Source organism: Rhinatrema bivittatum, chromosome 8, assembly GCF_901001135.1.
Source record: "Rhinatrema bivittatum chromosome 8, aRhiBiv1.1, whole genome shotgun sequence".
Classification (NCBI taxonomy): domain Eukaryota; kingdom Metazoa; phylum Chordata; class Amphibia; order Gymnophiona; family Rhinatrematidae; genus Rhinatrema; species Rhinatrema bivittatum.
The window spans coordinates 165654535-165674594 of record NC_042622.1 but is presented as its reverse complement, the minus strand read 5'-3'; the positions used below and the strand labels follow the sequence as shown (position 1 = coordinate 165674594).

At 43.0% G+C, this 20060-nt stretch overlaps 1 protein-coding gene across 4 annotated transcripts in view; it reads left to right on the top strand.

Annotated features, from left to right (window-relative positions):
* The window catches only part of FLOT2 (flotillin 2), a 126657-nt gene that overhangs the window by 68614 nt on the left and 37983 nt on the right, over positions 1-20060 (top strand). The window contains exons 1-2 of one of the 4 annotated variants that reach the window (XM_029611100.1): positions 11469-11535; positions 12716-12806. The exons of 1 other annotated variant lie outside the window; for it this stretch is intronic. In XM_029611100.1, the coding sequence (XP_029466960.1) occupies positions 12732-12806 (75 nt within the window). In that variant the 5' untranslated portion in view covers positions 11469-11535; positions 12716-12731. Of the gene's footprint in view, positions 1-11444; positions 11536-12715; positions 12807-20060 lie in introns of those variants that run through there. 2 more of the 4 variants (XM_029611098.1, XM_029611099.1) reach the window with 2 other exon arrangements.

The window sequence follows — 20060 nt, the reverse complement described above, 5'->3', positions numbered from 1 at the left end:
TCCATCTGAATCAGTCCATTGTACTGCCCACCTTCTTTCCGAGGCCACACTCACACCAAGGTGAGTGGGCTCTGCACACCCTAAACTGCAAGCTTGCTCTCGCTTTTTCCCTGGAGCGCACTGCAGCCCATTGGCAGTCCACCCAACTCTTCGTCTCCTTTGACAAAAATAAACTTGGGGTTGCGGTGGGCAAGCAGATTCTGTCCAATTGGTTGGCGGACTGTATCGCTTTCTGCTATGAGCAAGCGGGCCTTCCGCTTGGAGGCCGAGTAACAGTTCACTCAGTGAGGGCCATGGCAGCGTGCAGTCCCTATTGCTGAAATCTGCAAGGCCACTATGTGGAGTTCCCACCACACGTTCGTAGCCCACTACTGTCTGGACAAGGATGGTCGACAGGACAGTGTCTTTGGCCAGTCTGTCCTCTGTAATCTGTTCTAAGTGTGGGAACCCAATTCTCCCTGCCTAGGGCCCAATATGTGGTTCAGACTGCCTCGTGTTGTTGCCAACAGCACCCTTGTTGTTGTGCCTGTTACACATTATTGGGTGTCTGTTGGCCCTGTATGTTCCGGGGGCGGTCTGCAGCTTGGTATTCACCCATCTGTGAGGACTACCATCCTGCTTGTCCTGGGAGAAAGCAGAGTTGCTTACCTGTAACAGGTGTTCTCCCAGGACAGCAGGATGTTAGTCCTCAGGAAACCCACCTGCCACTCCACAAAGTTGGGTTTATTTGCGTTTTGTTGTTTTATTTTCGCTCGCCTTTTATGCTTTCATTCAAGACTGAAGTGGGTTCCCGCGTGGCTGCAGGGATAGTGGCATGCTAGGCATGCTCAGTGTGCCAGGCTCCATCTGATAATGTCATCCATCTGTGAGGACTAACATCCTGTTGACTTGGGAGATCACCTGTTATAGGTAAGCAAATCTACTATCCCCAAGAGTTGAAATATTAAAAGCCGTTGAAGCACTTCTGTCTCTGGATAGTGTTCTAGAGTCGGCATTTTGCAAAGTAACTTAGAATCAAAGATGACTGCATCAGGTTGGACAAGCAGATCAGAAACACAAGTGACACACAAGTGCTCTGATTTCTTCCACAAAGTACAGGTTTGTAAAGCTGTCTGAGCTTACACAGGAGAGCAGTAAGACAAGATACCACAAAAGGGAGCAGCCGAGGACATCATGTCCCTTGACTTTTTTACAGCTTCAGACATTGTACCTGAGTGGTCACAGTATTTGGGTTATTGTGATTTGAATCTACATCTTTAATCTTCAAGCAAGAGGTTTGCTGTAGTGCTGCTGAGTGATACATTTCTATTCGTGCACTTGGCACGAAAGGTGTGTTTTTCTTATCTTGGCACTCTAAAACCACCTTTCTACTGTTACAAGAAGAAAGGGCATGAAGCATTTTAATGTAAAAGCGGTAAGCTGCAAGAGTAGATGATGGCAGAAAGACTAAATGGTCCGTCTAGTTTTTCCAGTTATTCCTGTCCACACTGCAAGGATAAATTTCAGCCGCCAGTCATAGAGCTTGATGGCGCGTAGGCTATCGCTCCTTTTCTCACACAGTTTTTGTCATCTTCCTCTACTGTGTTCCACCCTCCTTGGTAGCTGCGCATGCAGAATCCTCTTTTTTTTTTTTTTTTTTATTAACACCAGCACCTCTCCCTCCCATATCCAACCACAACTATCCAAATGGCCCCCAACACCTGCACAGCTGTTACCGGAATATATTTACTTTGTGTATGTAGCTCGGGGCTTTTTATTATAGCTCAAGGTGAGTTACAGTCAGGTACAGTGGGGATTTTGTGGCCTTCCAGTTCCCTTTGGCCTTTGCAGACGATGCTCCATCATCACCAACCCCCTGGACTTGATCTATCAACATAAGTGTGTACCCTGCTGTTACACACCGTCTTGCGTTTCTGCTAGCACTTCTAGATTCCTGTATTGGCTGCCTGCCAGACTTCTAATTCATTCTTCTGCTGTCTCTTCGCTTCCTCTGTGCTTATTCTGTTCTGTCTCGGAGTCTCTCCCGCATGCTCTGGGAGGGGGTTCTGGGCACCCAGTCTTTGAAGAAGATTTCCTTGTCTTGCTCCCTCAAAGCTTCGTGTCCTGGCCACTTGTTCTAAACCATCCTTTCCATTGAATAAGGTTTACTTCCTTGTGCATTATTAATACTTTTCATGTATTTCCAAGGTTCACTGTGAGCCAGTTCCTAAAAAGCTTGTGTGTGCTGTCCTTATGGCTGGATCGGGTAACAGAAACCAGCCGCATTATCTTGCAGCTGATGCTGAATGAGCTGCTCTTCTGGTATTCGTTTTTATGTAGTCTGTGTTAATGCCATCTCCTATCCTGGAAGGGAAGACTTATGTTGCTGTTGATGAGGCTTGGAGGAGGTTTTAGACTTAAACCAGTAAGAGGTTAATTTGAAGAACTGCGCACCCTGTGGACTCATCCTTCAGCTAAACGGTTACTAAGGAGCTGATCAGCTCACCAGTGAGACAGGAGCTGCCTGGGGAATCGGTGCACTTTTGCAGAGTCTACATTGATTGGATTTTGAATTCATCTTTATCATATTTTAAAGAGAACACCCAAGCAAAATCCTCATAAAGCAGATAATGGGAGCAATCAGGCTGCTCATCTCACATCAGAGACATGCAGACTTATTACAACTCCTAAGATTATTCAGTTAGAAGAGCACAGGCTCAAATTCACATGCATGGTAGTAGGGTTGCAGAGATTATTTAAGTTTAGACATTTTGCATAGCTGATATCCAGCCTTGCATCTTTGCGTTATGTGCCAGAAAAGCCATATCTGCCAGTCTGGTCATGTCTGCCTTTTACAGTGTACAAAGTAAAGAGGACAGTTGGATATCAAACTGTGCAAGTAACCTGAATCCATCTACATAAAATCACCGTGCTCCCCTGGTCCAGATAGACCCTGCTTCTCTTCAGAATTCAGCCGTCTTGGTGGAGTAAATAGTGTAAGTCCATCTCAAACTGAAGCTGAGACTTTTGGGACTGCAAATTCCACCTTTTATCTGGCTGCCACTCAGCCTAGCATATGGGAAAGAGATTGAATATAGTCCCTCCAACCATGGTCAGGAAGGAAGAGCTCAGTCAAACAATTCAGAGAAGATCCAGGCAGGTGAGGTCCCCATTTGATCCTTGCAGAATTGCACACAATTTCCTTACCTGAGAATTTGGTAACACAATGTGAAATTGTCTGTGTAGCTTTTCCACTCTTTAATTTCTTCATGCATACCTAGGCTGATTACTACTTCATCCGTTTTAAGAACATCTGCATTTCTGAATGTAGGGGACAGCTTTGGATTACTGACAATACCAAGCCATATTTTGTTTTTCTATTTAAAGTTTATTGAACTGTTGAACAATAACACTGGTCCACATCAATTTTGCTGACTACAAGATAACATGTGATCTTTATGTATTTTAGTGTGCTGAATCCAAAAATCACATCCGTTTCTTCCGTCACGTCAGGTTTTTCCACAAAACGCTGTCTACTCATAAACTCTTATAGCAATTACGTAACATTATTATTTATATATGCTGTATATGCAAAAAGGTAATTAATGCACAGAAAGACATGCTGAATATGCAATTGGTATAACCAATAGGAAGACTGCTTATTAAACAGTATAAAACTGCTGATGTCGGCATTTTATGGCTATATAAGCAGCGTGAAAATCAAGTCTGATATGATTACAGACTTTCTTGGCAACTTCAGGGCCGAAAATTATAACCTTTTAGTTCAAAATTTGTTGATTGCTTTTCAAAGACTGGGAGCAAACATGAGTGTCAAATTGCATTTCCTTGATAGCCACCTGAACTACTTCTCCTCAAATCTTGGAGCTATGAGTGAAGAACAAGGAGAACGCTTCCATCAAGACATCAAGGCCATGGAACATGAAGGCAGATGGAACACAAACATGATGGCAGACTACTGCTGGTGTTTACAGCATGACAACCCTGATCATGACTATTCCAGAGCATCCAAAAAGAGAAAATTTGTCCCTTACAATTAAAATGTACACAACTATTGCTCTCTTGGTTAGACGATAAACTCGTTTTTTGCATGAAACAAATATATTACATGCTATCGCTTCTTCAGAACTTCTTATTACCCATGATATTCAACTTTATAATCTTTAATCAAACATTTCTCATTTGTGAAAACATTTGACATATTGCATATTTTTTGACTTCATATTTGGAATCAGCACCTTTCATTTGGGTAAAATCAGCAAAAATAATTAAGTCAGCAGAAAACCTTTTTTCAAATGTAGACCAGTGTAATAGCATACGTTCTAAATAACCAAAACAGCAAGTACATAGAAACAAATATAAACCATATGCTTAAATATTACATACAGGTTTCATCTTAAGCCCCCAACCCCACCCCACCCTTCCCCATCCCACCCAATACCCTCCCTATTAATTCCTGGCAAAAATATATATATGACAAAGCCCATAAATACCTTCTAAGATTAGTGATTAGAAAAATAACCTCAAATGTTGTAATAGAGAAATAGACAACATTTATGCAAAAATATAAATCCAAAACTTTGGCCCACGGAAAAACAATCATAAGTACCCAATGCACATAAAGTAAAATTAGTTAAAGAAGAAGATAAAAGAAGAGCTAACACCCTTTAATGTCCCCCGTTAATTTTCATCACTGTCTCCAAACTACCAAGTAAGTCCTCTTATACCACTAACAATCACAAGACATCTTGAATTCAATAAAGAATTATATAAGAATCTCTAATAAATTACAGCTAATCATACCCCCCTCTCTCCGATGCGAGATTATCACCAGGAATCAAGCTTTCTCTATAGCTGGTCCTATAGAATGGAACTCCTTACCAACATATTTAAGCTCAATATGGGATACCAAATCTTTCAAAAAAGAACTTAAAACCTGGCTATTTAAGCAAGCATTCTCAGTCTGAACTTGATGTACACCCTTAGAAATTGGAAATTCGCCTTTGAAAGAACCCTAACCCTCTCCTCCTCTCTATACTTCCTTTCCGCTTAAACTTTTACCTACTCTTTCCTCCCCTCTTTATTTTCTCCCTTACTTACCATTAACCTTCTCTCTCTCTTTAATTACCTAGTCCTTACACTTATAATTTTCAACCTCACCCCTCCTCACCTCCAATCTGACTTTTCCTTACACTTTAGCTAATATCCCCTTTATACATCAGGAAACCCAATTTTAAGATACTTTCCTTATTTATGTCATTTAATGATGTTCGTCATTACTCTGCTTTAGCCGAGATGTTAATTATAATACTAATGTTTTTATGTTACAAATGTTCCATGTATGAAGTTGTTCAAATGTAAACTGGAGTGAAGGCTTCCCGCTATACTTCGGTATAAAAAAGAACCTAAATAAATAAATATGACCATCATACTTTTGTTTCATTGTGTAGTACTAAAACTTTAGGACTCAGCCTTCTTTATAATTATCAGTCATATTCAACAAGTGACCCAATATCCCCACTTTTCTGTGAATTCTTATTTTTAAAGTTTTTTTGCAAATAAAATCAGCTTCTTTAATAAAAACATTATGATGAAAATAGGATTCATGGAAGATTCAAGTAAATTGTAATTGTACACTTATCTGCATGTTCAAATTATCCAATTTCCATAATCATGCAGAAGCCATCATGTCTAAAGCCCGACACGGGGCCGTGTTTCGGACCTACGTCCCATTAATTTTCAACCATTCAATATAAGGTTCCCAAAGTTTCCCAAATTTGGTCATTGCGGTTAATTTTCCCATAACAGTCACCTTGTGGAGTCTACTCTGTATAGAATTTAAACTGGAAGACTCTGGCAAATGCCATTTATGGGCAAGTTCACCTTTAACAGCTAATAATACTTGTATTAATAATTTATTCTCCAAGTCAATTAAGGACATCCCATAACTTCTGCACTTTGGGCACTCCCACCACATAAGGAAAAATATCCCCACTGATCAACACCCCAGCTGTAGTGAACATTTTATGCAACTTGACAGGTGGTGTCAGATACCATCGGAATAGGATTTTATACCCAATCTCCATCAAAGCAGCAGAAATAGAACATTTCTTCACAGCCAACAAACATTGGTCCCATTCCATATCAACCAAGGGTTCCCCCAAATCCCAATCCAGTGCTCTGATATGGGCTGGTTTGCTCTTCAAATCTGCATTAAGTATCCCATAGATTTTAGAAATGGGTTTACCTAACTTATCGGCGTGATCACAAAAACCTTCAAATAACATTTTCCCTTTTTTAAGATCTTGTACAGCTATTCTCTGAGATGCAAAATGCAGTAACTGAACTAATGCAAACCTGTCCTTGCTTTCCATGGAGATAATAAACAACATCCTCCCCATAACTGCTCCAGTCTAGTCACCCTAGTGTAACCATTGCGAGCAGAAAGACTTAACATTCCCTGATGGAAAGTCTTGTAAGTATAGAAATGATGTGCGATGATGAAACTCCCTATCCCCCACCGAGGCTGTCCTCCACTTCCTCCATACCTGCAGTGTGACTCAGGAATAGATAAATCGTGTTCTGGCACTGACCTCCTCCTGCCACACTCTCATGTTGAGAATATTATGTCACGCCCAACTAGGTTCTATGTCCACCCAAAGTTTTTTTTCCCCCAAACTCTATGCTGATCTATAAGTGCCCATAGCTGGGATGTAGCAAAATACCAAGCCAAAACTCCCAAACCACCATTCCCACCCCTCCTCAATTTGGATTGAAACAGCACAATCCTAGATATCCTTGGTGGTCTTCTCTTCCAAATAAAACTAACGATTTTTTTCTGCCATGACTTCAGTAAGTGAGCAGGCACTGGTATTGGGAAGGTTTGAAAAAAGTAACAGAATCTAGGTAACACATTCATTTTTATAGATGAAATCCTACCTAGCCATGAAAGTCCTAAATGATCCCATTTATCCATATCATTAAAAATACTCCTAACCAGAGGATCAAAATTTAAATGAAATAACTGATCTCCGTCCAAACCAATATGTACCCCAAGGTATTTAATCCAGTCTTTGGCAATCTTGAACAGGAAATGGGACCTCAAATTATGGATACACTCTAATGGAGCGGAAATATTCAAAATTTCGATTTATCTCCATTTACCTTCAAACCAGAATGCTGCCCAAATCCCTGCATCTCCTTCAGCACCAAGCCCAAGGACTCCTCTGGTGATTCCAACATAAGCAAATAGTCATCTTGTAACTTGTGCTCCCAAGTCCTATTCCTCTGATTTGCCCTTCCCTGCGTATTCGCTCTGCAAAGGGTTCTAATGAGAGAGCGAAAAGCAGGGGGGAAAGCGGATATCCCTGACGAGTTTCCCTCTGTACCTCAAAATTTTCTATATAGCCCCTATTAATCTTAATGCAAGCTTGTGGCTTTGTATACAGTTTCTGTATCCAGGAAATAAATTTAGATCCCAGCTGAAATTTATCCAGAACCCAAAAGAGATAAGACCAGCTAACACAATCGAAAGCCATTTCAGCATCTACTGCCAATAATAACAGCAGGCGTCTCTTGCTTTCTTGTCCTCCAAATCAGGTTGAGAACTCTACAGACATTATCAAATGCTAATCTTCCGGGGACAAATCCAGACTGGTCTTCATGAATTAAGTTAGAGACGATTACACTCAGCCTATTAGCTTCAAGTCAATATTTATAAGGGAAATAGGGCGATATGACCCACAAAGTATAACATCTCTACCGGGTTTTGCTATTATATGGTAATGCCTGCAACAGTCCCATGAGTAGAAAATTCCCCATCAACACATAAAGAATTAAACCTCTTAACCAATAGGCCTACCAGAAATGACCGAAATGTTTTATAAAATTTGGCCGTAAAGCCATCGAGCTCGGGAGATTTGCTCCCCTTCAAATCAGATATAGTCTCCAGTATTTCCTACGCCTAAATATCATCAAGTAAGCCCCTGCATTCTTCCTGTAGAACCGGTAAGGGGATGTCTTTAAGATATTCGCCTAACTCCTCCTCAACTTCCTCCCTCTCATCAGAATGTAGTTCAGCATAGAATTTGGTAAAACACTTGCCAATATGCTCAGTATCATAAAGAAATTTCCCATCTCTATCTTTAATTTTGGTAATATGATTCTGAGTAGCTCTTTCCTTTAGCCGCCTGGCAAGCAAACATCCCGATTTATTCCCAGATTCAAAAAAGATTCGTTTAGACAAACCTAGCTGATGAGCCAACTTATCTAACTCCAATTCGCGCAGTGCCTGTCTGGCCTGTTCCAATCTACTCCATATATTGGGAGATAAAGTGCATTTATATAACAGTTTCCATTTGGCTATACTTTGAAGTAATTCCAGATTGATTCTCCTTCTGTCGCGTTTAACAAAAGTGGCTCTAGAGATCATTTTGCCCCTTTCCACAGCCTTCATACATTCCCATATTGTATCTGAAGTACAATCCCCCACTTCATTTTCCAGAAAATATTTCCTGATCTCAGATTGCAATTGATCTCTAAATTGTGTGTCATCTAAAAGACTATCATTAAGTCACCAGAACTTTCTGCCCTCATCTGTCTGGAACAGGTGAAGGGTAATCCAAACAGGCGCATGGTCTGACCAGGTTATATTACCTATACCCTCGTCATCCAATCTGTCCACTAACATTTTGTCAATTAAAAAATAATCCAGTCTGGAATATAAGTGAATTTTGGGGGAAAAAAGGTATAATTGCCACAGATCGGGTTTTTAAGATACCAGATATCAATTAGTCCCCTATCCAACATGAGGTGCTTAAGGGCTGTATGAAAGGCCTTAAATCCCATTAACACCCACTTAGAATTATCCAAGAATGGGTAACAAGTAAAATTAAAATTCCCTTCCAGGATTAAATGACCTTCTGCCCAGCCAAATATTATCTCAGATTTTTTGGAAGAAAGAACCTTGCCCTGTGTTGGGAACATAAACCTTTACCATTATATAAAAATCATTATTGAATACCAGTTTTAGTGGAATAAATCATCCCTCAACATCTTTTAATGTAGCTTTAATATCAACTACCAAATGTTTGGAAAATAATATACCCCCTCCACAAGATTTATGTCGTACAGATGCCGAAGCAAGAAACTGTTTAGGAAATAACTGAGAATTAAGTAAACCCTCATTCCACCTTCTTAGATGCGTTTTCTGGCAAAAGACTACAGAGGCCTTCATAGATTCCAATTCCTGATAAAATAAGCGTCTCTTGCCAGGAGAATTTAGCCCCTTAGTGTTAATCGAATTAAACTTTAAAGATCCCAAACCAAAAAACTAGATATCTCCCCAATCACCCACTGAGAACTACTAAAGGCCCTTTGCCCCCTATCTAATCTCCAAATAAGCTTACCCTGTAGCCCGATCATCTGCCACTGCATTCCTACTACCATGCTATCCCCCCCGCCCCACCCAAATACACACCACCAGGAGGAGACTGGCCACTTACCCCTGATCCTCAAAACATCAAAGAACTTCTTAAGCATAACTTTGCTATTATATTCTACCCCAAATATAAATTTCCTTCAGTGGCTATCAAAATAGAAAAAATCAACAACAGCCAAATGATTGGTCTGTAATCAAAAGATCCACTCCTGTGAGACTTAACTACAGTCATGCTGGATCTTCATGTGCAGAAGACCTTGGAACAATCAATCCACTCGGTTGTCGCTTCAGCCGTCATCCACCATTTGCCACCCTTTGCCATGTGGAGGGTGTCGTACCAACTCTCAGCAATCTGGATTCGCCGATGGAGCTTTAGCAACATCCATTCCAGCAGCTCTCATAATTTCCATAGCTTCAGTCACCGTGCGCACTTTAGAAGTCACTCCTTCTATGGTAAAGCCAAGTGCAAATGGGAACTGCGAATGGTAGCGCACGCTGCGATTGTGGAGCTCTGCTAGGACTCCCTTGGTCTCTCCTTTTACGAATAGTAATAGATAAGTCCTGAAAAATCTCCACCTTATGACCCTTCCAAGTAAGGGATCCTCGTTGACGTGCTGCCAGCATAACCTTCTACTTGACAGGAAATTCTGGCTACTGTGTCTCTGGGCTCGTTGCCACAAGGTACTCCCAGAGGTTGGTGGGCTCGCTCCAGCTGCACTTTAGAAGTGGTAGACTCTTCATCCTCCGAGCCAAGCAATAGCATGCTATCTACCGCTTGAAAACAATCTCCAAACTCCTGGCTTTCAGGGACACCTGTAATCTGCAAATTTGCTCTTCTCATGCGATTTTCCAGCTCCTTCAGGTGCTCTTGTAGATCACCTTGTGTAACAGCCATTTTGTCGCAGTTCTCTTGAAGCTGCACCATCCCGGCAGCAATCTCATCGAAGCGTGTTTCTGCATCTTCTACTCTCTGCCATAATTCAAGCAAGTCACTCTTAATATCCGTTATGGAGTTAACGATCTCTTCTTTAATCGCCAGCATATCAGCCCGGAGCTCTCTAAACCATTGCTGAAATTCACGCCGGAAGAGTGTTTTTGCCCATGTCAGCCCCCGGTGACGCTGCCTCAATTTCCTGCTGCTCGCGGACATCCATTGCCGCACAGAGCGTGCCTTCCGCCTCTTGCACCAAAACGCCAGCATAAGAAAACGGTTTTAAATCAGTTTTCTTTTTCTGGGAGGCCATCGTTGTGATCCGCCTGTGCTCCCCTTGCAGTCGCCACTGAAGTTAAGCTTGTTAGATCGCTGAATTTTGGGGATTTGCTTAGATGCGATCAGGAGCAAACGGATTAGGCAACCATAACCCAGGATGGCATCACTTCCTCCCAAGTCATATTTTTCACACTGGTAAACACTGTCTACCAATTTACTGTTTGTGGCACATGATGTGAATTTGTAACTCCTACCTCTCCGGAAAAAGGAATCTGGTGGCACAAACTGGATTATTCAGCTACACCGCCACTGTCCCCACAACTGTTAGCAGAGCAGAAACAAAGGAGCTGGGGCTGGAGCTCAGGATTAAGGATTGAGCTTCACTGAACCAAGGACCTCAGTAGCTTTAGTTCTTGCCATAATCTGAATGCATTTTGATTAGCTCATTTGTATTCATTTGCCCTGGGAATTGAAATGGTGCTCAGATCTGAATGGGCCAATCTACCTAAAGCAAGCAAACAAAAGCTGTAGTTTTTCCATAGAGCTACAAACTGCTGTGTCCCAGGCAAAAATGATTTTTGGCATTCAGAACACACTCAGGATTAAATCAGAAGTATGTTCCCAGCTGATAGATGTAAAGATTAGAGTTTAAAGTTTCCTCCCCTAGCGTGAAATGTTTGCTTCTGTTTCATTAGCAGATCGTGTGCCCATCTTTCCTTTGATGGAATGAGCGCTGTTCTCTCTGGTAACTGCTTTGTGTGTTTGCTGTCCTCCTACCTTTTATTTACTGCTGCTCAGACTGTCATTGGAGGTTATGACCATCCTTTGTCGCTGCGAGAATATTGAGACATCGGAGGGGGTCCCGCTATACGTAACGGGGGTTGCACAGGTAATACAGCACGAGCTACCTAACATCCTTCTGTCTACTTCTCTCCTCCTTACCCATTTTTGTGCAGCAACAGCAGCAGTGGACTTGAAACTAAACAAACTAACCCTTTTTTTTCCCTGGTGGTGAATGAAATCCAGCAGCCTCTCATCCCTTCCATTTTCCTGTACTCGGGTAGTATGCTGCTCCCTGCAGTTGTAGAGGTAATGCACAGGGGGCTTCTAATAAAAACCTAGCAAAAGTGCAGTCTTGGAAAAGACAACTTGCTGTCAGATACTGCTTTAAGAATTTTAAATAATGCTTCTGGCCATTTGTGAATAATTTGACATGTCTATAGAGTGTGTGTTTTTTCAATCAAATACATTCTTCAGGTGTCAACGTGAAAAAAATCTATTTGTGGGAAGGCCATCCAAACTTCTGCACCACTGAAAACTGGTGGGAGCTCGGGTATTCCCGTGGGCTCTTCTGGCACTTCTCAGCAGTTGGGGTTGTGAAGTCCTCCCACAGAAGGAAATATTTATAATTATCTTTACAGAGAAAAGGACATTTTAAGATGGCTGGGTTGGCTTTTTTTCAGGACTGGCATCAATTTGACCATCCAAAATTTAAAAAAAAAATTCTCTTTTCCTTCTATAAACCAAAGACTTGTTACATTCTCCTTTACTACTAATGCCATGGGCACTCGTTTGTGTAGCTCATCATTACAAATACCTAAGATAATTTAGGCTTATATTTGTGGAGTTGCACAAATCTGAGACTTTTGTCAACTGCTTGCTAGAGATGTGCATTTGTTTTTGTTTCATTATTTTATACACATACATTTTTATGTGCGCAGTGAAACAAAATTAAAAACACAATGGGAAAAAAAGCAACAAGAAAAACAAGTAAAATGTTTCCTTTTGCTTGTATGAAAAAGCACCTGTCAACTCCATTCAAAATCTCCTCATTCAATACGAGGCAGCAAACTGAAATTGGAATCCAAATGCAAGCATTTAAAACTGGCAAGCAGGAACTTGGTCAAGGCATTATTTAAATTTCTGTTACTTTTATTACACTACAGTCTTGTGACTACACTGAACATTACCTTTATGAACTCTGCAGTCGGCAAGGGGAGAAGGTGAGGGAGGTGATGAGCTGACATGTCTTACCTGGAAACGTGCAAATGTTTTACGTTTTTTGGCAGGATTTCCCTAGAGATAATGACGTTACAGCCAAGGTGTGAGGACGTAGAGACGGCCGAGGGGGTAGCTTTAACTGTCACAGGTGTGGCACAGGTACAGTAAATCACAACACCTCATTTTGGGGACGCATGTGACTGTAGCACTGGGGAAAGTTCATTGTTCTCTGCATCAGTGCAGGGCACTTGTTCACCAGAATCAAACTCCCTTTACTTCCATGTTTATTTGTGATCTTTTGGTTTTCACATTTTTATTTCCCTGCCAAAATAAGGAATTGCGCTGCCTGGTTGATCCCAAAGGCACCAGAGCTGGCAGTGTCCATAGAGAAAACTCGGACTTGTAAAATGTTCGCATGGTCTTGATTAGGAATGTTCAAGAAACCGGAAATGATTTTTCCTTATATATACCCGGATCAGTCCAGACTCCTGGGTTTTGCCTCCCCTCCAGCAGATGGAGACAGAGAATGTTTTACTGACACTGCAACATAACACCGTGTGCCACCTGCAGCTCCTCAGTATTTCTCTGTCTCCAGCAGATGGTGGCTGGTGCATAAACCTGCAGTTCTACAGTGTGGTTACGGTTTTTGAGTTTGGAGCCTTCCTCCCACAGGGTTTTTGGGTCCTCGTGGGTCCTTTCCTGTCTAGTTGAGGTGGACGAGCTGGTGATTGGTGACCCTTTTTGTACACTCGGTCCTTGCATCCGTGGGGTGTAAATCTGGTGGTCCAGATGCCTCCCCTTCACGAGGCTGTGAAGGCAGATGCAGACTCAGAGAGAAAATTTTGGGAGGTGATTTGTTCCCCTGGAAGTTCTATTTTACAGCTAGAGGAAGAAGACGCTTCACAAAGTTACATTAAAAAAAAAAGTTAAGGTCAGCTGTCAAGGGGGAAAGCTGACAGTCACTCAGCAGTCAGAGGAATGTATCCTTGAAGGATAATAATGAAACAGGAGAGTTAGGGCATCCCAACAGAGAGGTTCCATGTGCCTATATGTAAAAAATCACCTGAGCTAAAGATTTCCAAATTATCCCTATCAACTGAAAAGCAGGTTGTTAATACAAACAAAAACCACACTTTGAAGTGTCTGTATGCCAATGACAGAAGTCTAAGAAGTAAGATGGGAGAGTTAGTGTGTATAGCAGTAAATGATGAGATTGACATAATTGGCATCACAGAGACCTGGTGGAAGGAGGATAATAAATGGGACAGTGCTATATCAGGATACAAATTATATTGCAATGTTAGGGAGGATCAACTTGGTGGGGGTGTGGCACTTTATGTCCGGGAGGGTATAGAGTCCAACAGGATAAAGATCAAACAAGAGACTAAATGCTCAGTAGAATCTATATGGGTAAAAATCCCATGTGTGTTGGATAAGTATAGTGATAGGAGTATACTACCATCCACTTGGATAAAATGGTCAGACAGATGATGAAATGCTAAGAAAAATCAGGGAAGCTAACCGATTTGGCAGTGCAATAATATTGGGAGATTTCAATTACCCCAGTATTGACTGGGTAAATGTAACATCAGGACTTGCTAGAGACATAAGTTCCTGGATGTAATAAATAACTGCTTTATGGAGCAATTGGTTCAGGAACCAATGAGAGAGGGAGCTATTTTAGATTTAATTCTTAGTGGAACGCAGGATTTGGTAAGAGAGGTAATGGTGGTGGGGCCACTTGGCAATAGTGATCATAACATGATCAAATTTAAACTAATAACTGGAAGGGGGACAATAAGTAAATCTACAGCTCTAACACTAAAATTTCAAAAGGGAAACTTTAATAAAATGAGGAAAATAGAAAAAAACTGAAAGGTACAGCCGCAAAGGTTAAAAGTGTTCAGCAGGCATGGACACTGTTTAAAAATACAATCCTAGATGCACAGTCCAGATGTATTCCACGCATTAAGAAAGGTAGAAGGAAGGCAAAACAATTACCGGCATAGTTAAAAGGTGAGGTGAAAGAGGCTATTTTAGCCAAAAAAATCCTTCAAAAATTGGAAGAAGGATCCATCTGAAGAAAATAGGATAAAGATAAGTATTGTCAAGTTAAGGGTAAAACATTAATAAGTCATGCGAAGAGAGAATTTGAAATGAAGTTGGCTGTAGAGGCAAAAACTCATAATAAGAACTTTTTAAAATATATCCGAAGCAAGAAACCTGTGAGGGAGTCGGTTGGACCATTAGATGACCGAGGGGTTAAAGGGACTCTTAGGGAAGATAAGGCCATTGGAGAAAGTCTAAATGAATTCATTGCTTCCATGTTTACTAATGAGAGGATATTGGGGAAATACCAGTTCAGGAGATAGTTTTCAAGGGTGAATAGTCAGACGAACTCAACCAAATCACTGTGAACCTGGAAGATGTAGTAGGTCAGATTGACAAACTAAAGAGTAGCAAATCACCTGGACCGGATGGTATGCATCCTAGGGTACTGAAGGAACTCAAAAATAAAATGTCTGATCTATTAGTTAAAATTTGCATCCATTGTACCTGAAGACTGAAGGGTGGCCAATGTAACCCCAATATTTAAAAAGAGCTCCAGGGGCAATCTGGGAAACTGTAGACCAGTGAGCCTGACTTCAGTGCCGGGAAAAATAGTGGAAATTATTCTAAAGATCAAAATTGTAGAGCATATAGAAAGACATGGCTTAATGGAACACAGTCAACAGGGAAGTCTTGCCTAACTAATCTGCTTTATTTTTTTGAAGGGGTTAATAAACATGTGGATAAAGGTGAACTGGTAGATGTAGTGTATTTGGATTTTCAGAAGGCGTTTGACAAAATCCCTCATGAGAGGCTTCTAAGAAAACTAAAAAATCATGGGATAAGAGGCAATGTCCTTTCATGGATTACAAATTGGTTAAAAGACAGGAAACAGAGAATAGGATTAAATGGTCAATTTTCTCAGTGGAAAAGGGCAAACAGTGGAATGCCTCAGGGATTTGTACTTGGACCGGTGCTTTTCAATATATTTATAAATGATTTGGAAAGGAATACAACGAGTGAGGTTATTAAATTTATGGATGATACAAAATTATTCAGAGTAGTTAAATCACAAGCGGACTGTGATACATTACAGGAGGATCTTGTGAGACTGGAAGATTGGGCATCCAAGTGGCAGATGAAATTTAATGTGGACAAGTACAAGATGTTGCATCTAGGGAAAAAATAACCCTTGCTGTAGTTACACTATGTTAGGTTCCATATTAGGAACCCAGGAAAAAGATCTAGACATCTTAGTGGATAATACTTTAAAATCGTCGGCTCAGTGTGCTGCAGCAGTCAAAAAAGCAAACAGAATGTTAGGAATTATTAGGAAGGGAATGGTTAATAAAACGGAAAATGTCATAATGCCTCTGTATCGCTCCATGGTGAGACCGCACCTTGAATACTGTGTACAATTCTGGTCACCGCATCTCAAAAAAGATATAGTTGCGATGGAGAAGGTACAGAGAAGGGCAACCAAAATGATAAAGGGGATGGAACAGCTCCCCTATGAGGAAAGGCTGAAGAGGTTAGGACTGTTCAGCTTAGAGAAGAGACGGCTGAGGGGAGATATGATAGAGGTCTTTAAAATCATGAAAGGTCTTGAACGGGTAGATGTGACTTGGTTATTTACACTTTCAAATAATAGAAGGACTAGGAGGCATTCCATGAAGTTAGCAAGTAGCACATTTAAGACTAATCGGAGAAAATTCTTTTTCACTCAATGCACAATAAAGCTCTGGAATTTGTTGCCAGAGGATGTGGTTAGTGCAGTTAGTGTAGCTGGCTTCAAAAAAGGTTTGGATAAGTTCTTGAAGGAGAAGTCCATTAACGGCTATTAATCAAGTTTACTTAGGGAATAGCCACTGCTATTAATTGCATCAGTAGCATGGGATCTTCTTAGTGTTTGGGTAATTGCCAGGTTCTTGTGGCTTGAATTGGCCTCTGTTGGAAACAGGATGCTGGGCTTGATGGACCCTTGGACTAACCCAGCATGGCAATTTCTTATGTCCTTTGCCGACGACATTCCCCTTGCTAGTTTTGGCCACTGGGGTGTTGAAATACAAAAGTTTAAGGTCGGCGTGATTTGTGCTGCGCTGAGGTAAGCGATTGCGATGGGACGTGAGTCGGTCTGTTGTGCATGTGGCTCAGCGCGATCTAAGCTTAATGCAGAGGAGCCATGCGTTGGGTGGGCAGGGCCTGTGAGATGGCCGGGTGAGCGCAAAAAGGCAGCGGCTGGCTTCCCCATTGTTGCCTATTGTGAGTCAGGGCATGCAGCCAGGAGAGGATCTCTTCCCGCTCAGCGCAGGGTCGGTGGCTTTCTTGGATTCCATGTCAGCCTTCCCGTGCTGTCGGGGGGGAGGAGGGGGATGTTCCCCCATGTTTGTCCCTGGCTTGTTCCAGCTCCAGAGGGGAGCAGGAAGGTTAGGAAGGGGAAGAAGTTCACACTATGCCCATGTCTAGTCCCTCAAAGCCTTTTTCTGTTGATTTTGCTTTGTTGCTGCCTGAGGACTATTTGGCTAAGCAGCAGGAGATGTCGTCCTCTCTGGAGCGGGTTCAACCACCGGTGGGACATGGTAAGTGGTGCAAAATGGCTCAGTTTCTTACTAAATGGGTTTCCCTTGTCCAGAGGTTGGTAGGGGGGAGTGGAGGGGACAAATCTGAGAATTCGGATGGTTGCCCAGCGGGGGCAGGTTGCCAGTGGATCCAGGTCCCAGAGGCAACGAGCAAATGAATGATCCAGAAGAGGTTCCAGTCTCCAAGGATGATGACCCTAAAGTGATCCGTCTTTTTTGGAAGGAAGAGTTGGGGCCCTTAATTCCTCAGACTCTTTAAGAGCTTGGGGTCAAAGTGCCTCAGGAACATTCGGATTTGGAGGGGGGCTGATCCGGTCCTGGATGGACTGAGGGGTCCAGCGAGAACCTTCCCATGCCAAAAATCCATGAAGAAACTGGCGGAAAAAGAGCGGGGGACTCCCAATGCAGGCCTGAAGGTAGGAAGGGCTATGGCGACTCTGTACCCCTTGCCGAGCAGACATTGGAGATTTTCGCCCTTCCCAAGGTCGATGCTGCGGTCTCAGCAGTTACTAAGAAAATGACTATTCCAGTAGCAGGGTCCGCAGCGTTGAAGGACATGCAGGATCGAAAGTTGGAGGTGCTCCTTAAGAGGATTTTTGAGGTGTCGGCCCTAAGCCTACAGGCTGCTATTTGTACTAGTTTTATGCAGCGGGCTTGTCTCGATGGGTTCAGCAGCTACAGGTAAATCAGCTGAGTTCTGGTGAAGAGGGGAGCAGGGCTGAGAGGCAGTTGTTTATGGGGCAGATGCCTTGTATGACTTGGTAAGGACGTCATCTAGAATTATGGTGTCTGCAGTCTCAGCCAGTAGGTTGTTATGGTTGCATAACTAGTCCGCAGTCTCAGTTAGGGTCTCTACCTTTTAAAGGTAGGCTCTTGTTTGGAGAGGATCTGGAGCAGTTGATGAAAAACATGGGCAAGAATAAGATACACAGATTGCCTCAGGATAAGCCTAAGGACAAGAGGTTTTTTTCAAGTTCGGTCTTGTTTTGTTGTGTCCGTCGCTGCCCGACGTCTCCGCTCCGCCCACCTTACCTCGTTGGTGACTCCCTTCGGGGTTGATGGAAGGCTAGCTGCTGCGGCATCTCCAGGTCGTCATCCTCCAGCATTCCCGGACCGGCTCGACGCTGCAAGCTGCCATGTTGACCAGATGCCTAAGGGCGCACGCGCGGCCCGACTATGTACCAGCGTTGGTGCAAACCTCAGGGACGTCCCCCAGAGATGACGTCACCAGCTCCAGATATTTAAGGTCTCAGTTTTCGCTAACAAGACGAGTTAGCAAGGGTTCGCTTCCTCCTGGTCGCTATGGATGGGATTCGCTCTCTGCAAACCCAGCACTCTGCCTCCTCGGACCTCACTAGAGGTACCCACTCCTCGGGGCCTCGCTCTCTCTTTTTCTTTTCAGGTCGCAGTCTGGAACCGGAACTCTCTCCTCGAGGGCCCACGTCCCGGACTTGCTCCTGAATACCACTTCTGCTAAGAAGTCATCGCTGATTACAACATTGTGAGTTTCCATCTATCTCTCAGAGCTTTCCCTGGGATCAGGTACTCGCTCCTCGAGGGCCTACTGCATACCATCTCCTGAGCTGCTTTAAGAGACTATTGTGTGAGTGTTACCATCAAGGACTTGTTCCAGAACTCTGCATATACTGCCTACTCACTTTCTTAGTTTCTCTACAGCTCAGCCACCCTGGGATCGCTGTTCCAGTACCTGAGGGACTACAGCCCAGCCGGGTGCTTCCAGCTCACTACTGCCACCTCTGGTGGTTTACTATATTGTCTAATAAAAGAACTAGTGTGTGTCTGTCTCCTACACTAAGCCTGACCAGTGGTCCCTCTCAGGATTTCCCCGAGGGCGTGGTCACCTGCCACTGGTCCAAGGATCCACACACAACTATTCTAAATAACTACAGATTGCTAAATACCAGCTTAACAACAGAGCTTTCTGACATGTTTTCAGGATAGCAGGAGGTCTCACCCAACTAGAGGAGCGTCAAGGTTGCAGAAGCAATTCTCATTCCGGGGACAGTTCTGGGGCAATCCTTTCGTGGGGCCGAAAACCCTTCCATGACACCGCATGTAGTGGTGCAGCGGGAGCCAAGTCCTCCTAATGAGGTGAGGCTCATCCACTCCGTCGTTCCTTGCATAGGTGGTTTTACAGGGAGTGTAAAACCACTCAGGATCAGTGGGTCTTCAGTGTACTCAGAGATGGCTGCACATTAGAATTTGCACACCCCATCCGAGATTTTTTTCTGGTTTCCCCTTGTGGATCGTTAGTCAAGCAACTTGCGATGCAGGAAATGCTGAGCCAGTTGCGGCAGCTAGGGGTGGTGGTTCCGGTTCCTCGCAACGAGCGAGGTACAGGAAAGTATTCCATTCACTTTGTCATCCCAAAAAAGGAGGGCACTTTTCGACCGATTCTGGACTTGAAAAAGGTGAAGTCAGCGCTCAAGGTACCGCACTTCCGCATGGAGACCCTGAGGTCTGTTATAGTGGCAGTTCACAAGGGTGAGTTTCTGGCTTCCCTAGATCTGATGAAGGCAAGAACTTCAGCGGTTTCTGCAATTCATGGTTCTGGGTCAGCAATTTCAGTTTCAGGCCCTGCCCTTCGGGTTGGCCACGACATCATGAACCTTCACCATCTTTATGGTGGTAGTGGCAGCGGCTTTGCATCGGGAAGGAGTTCTAGTGTATCCTTACCTAAATGACTGGCTTATCAAGGCAAAGTCAGAAGATTTTTGTCGTCAGTCAGTTCAGAAAGTGACCGGCTTACTCGAGTCACCTGGCT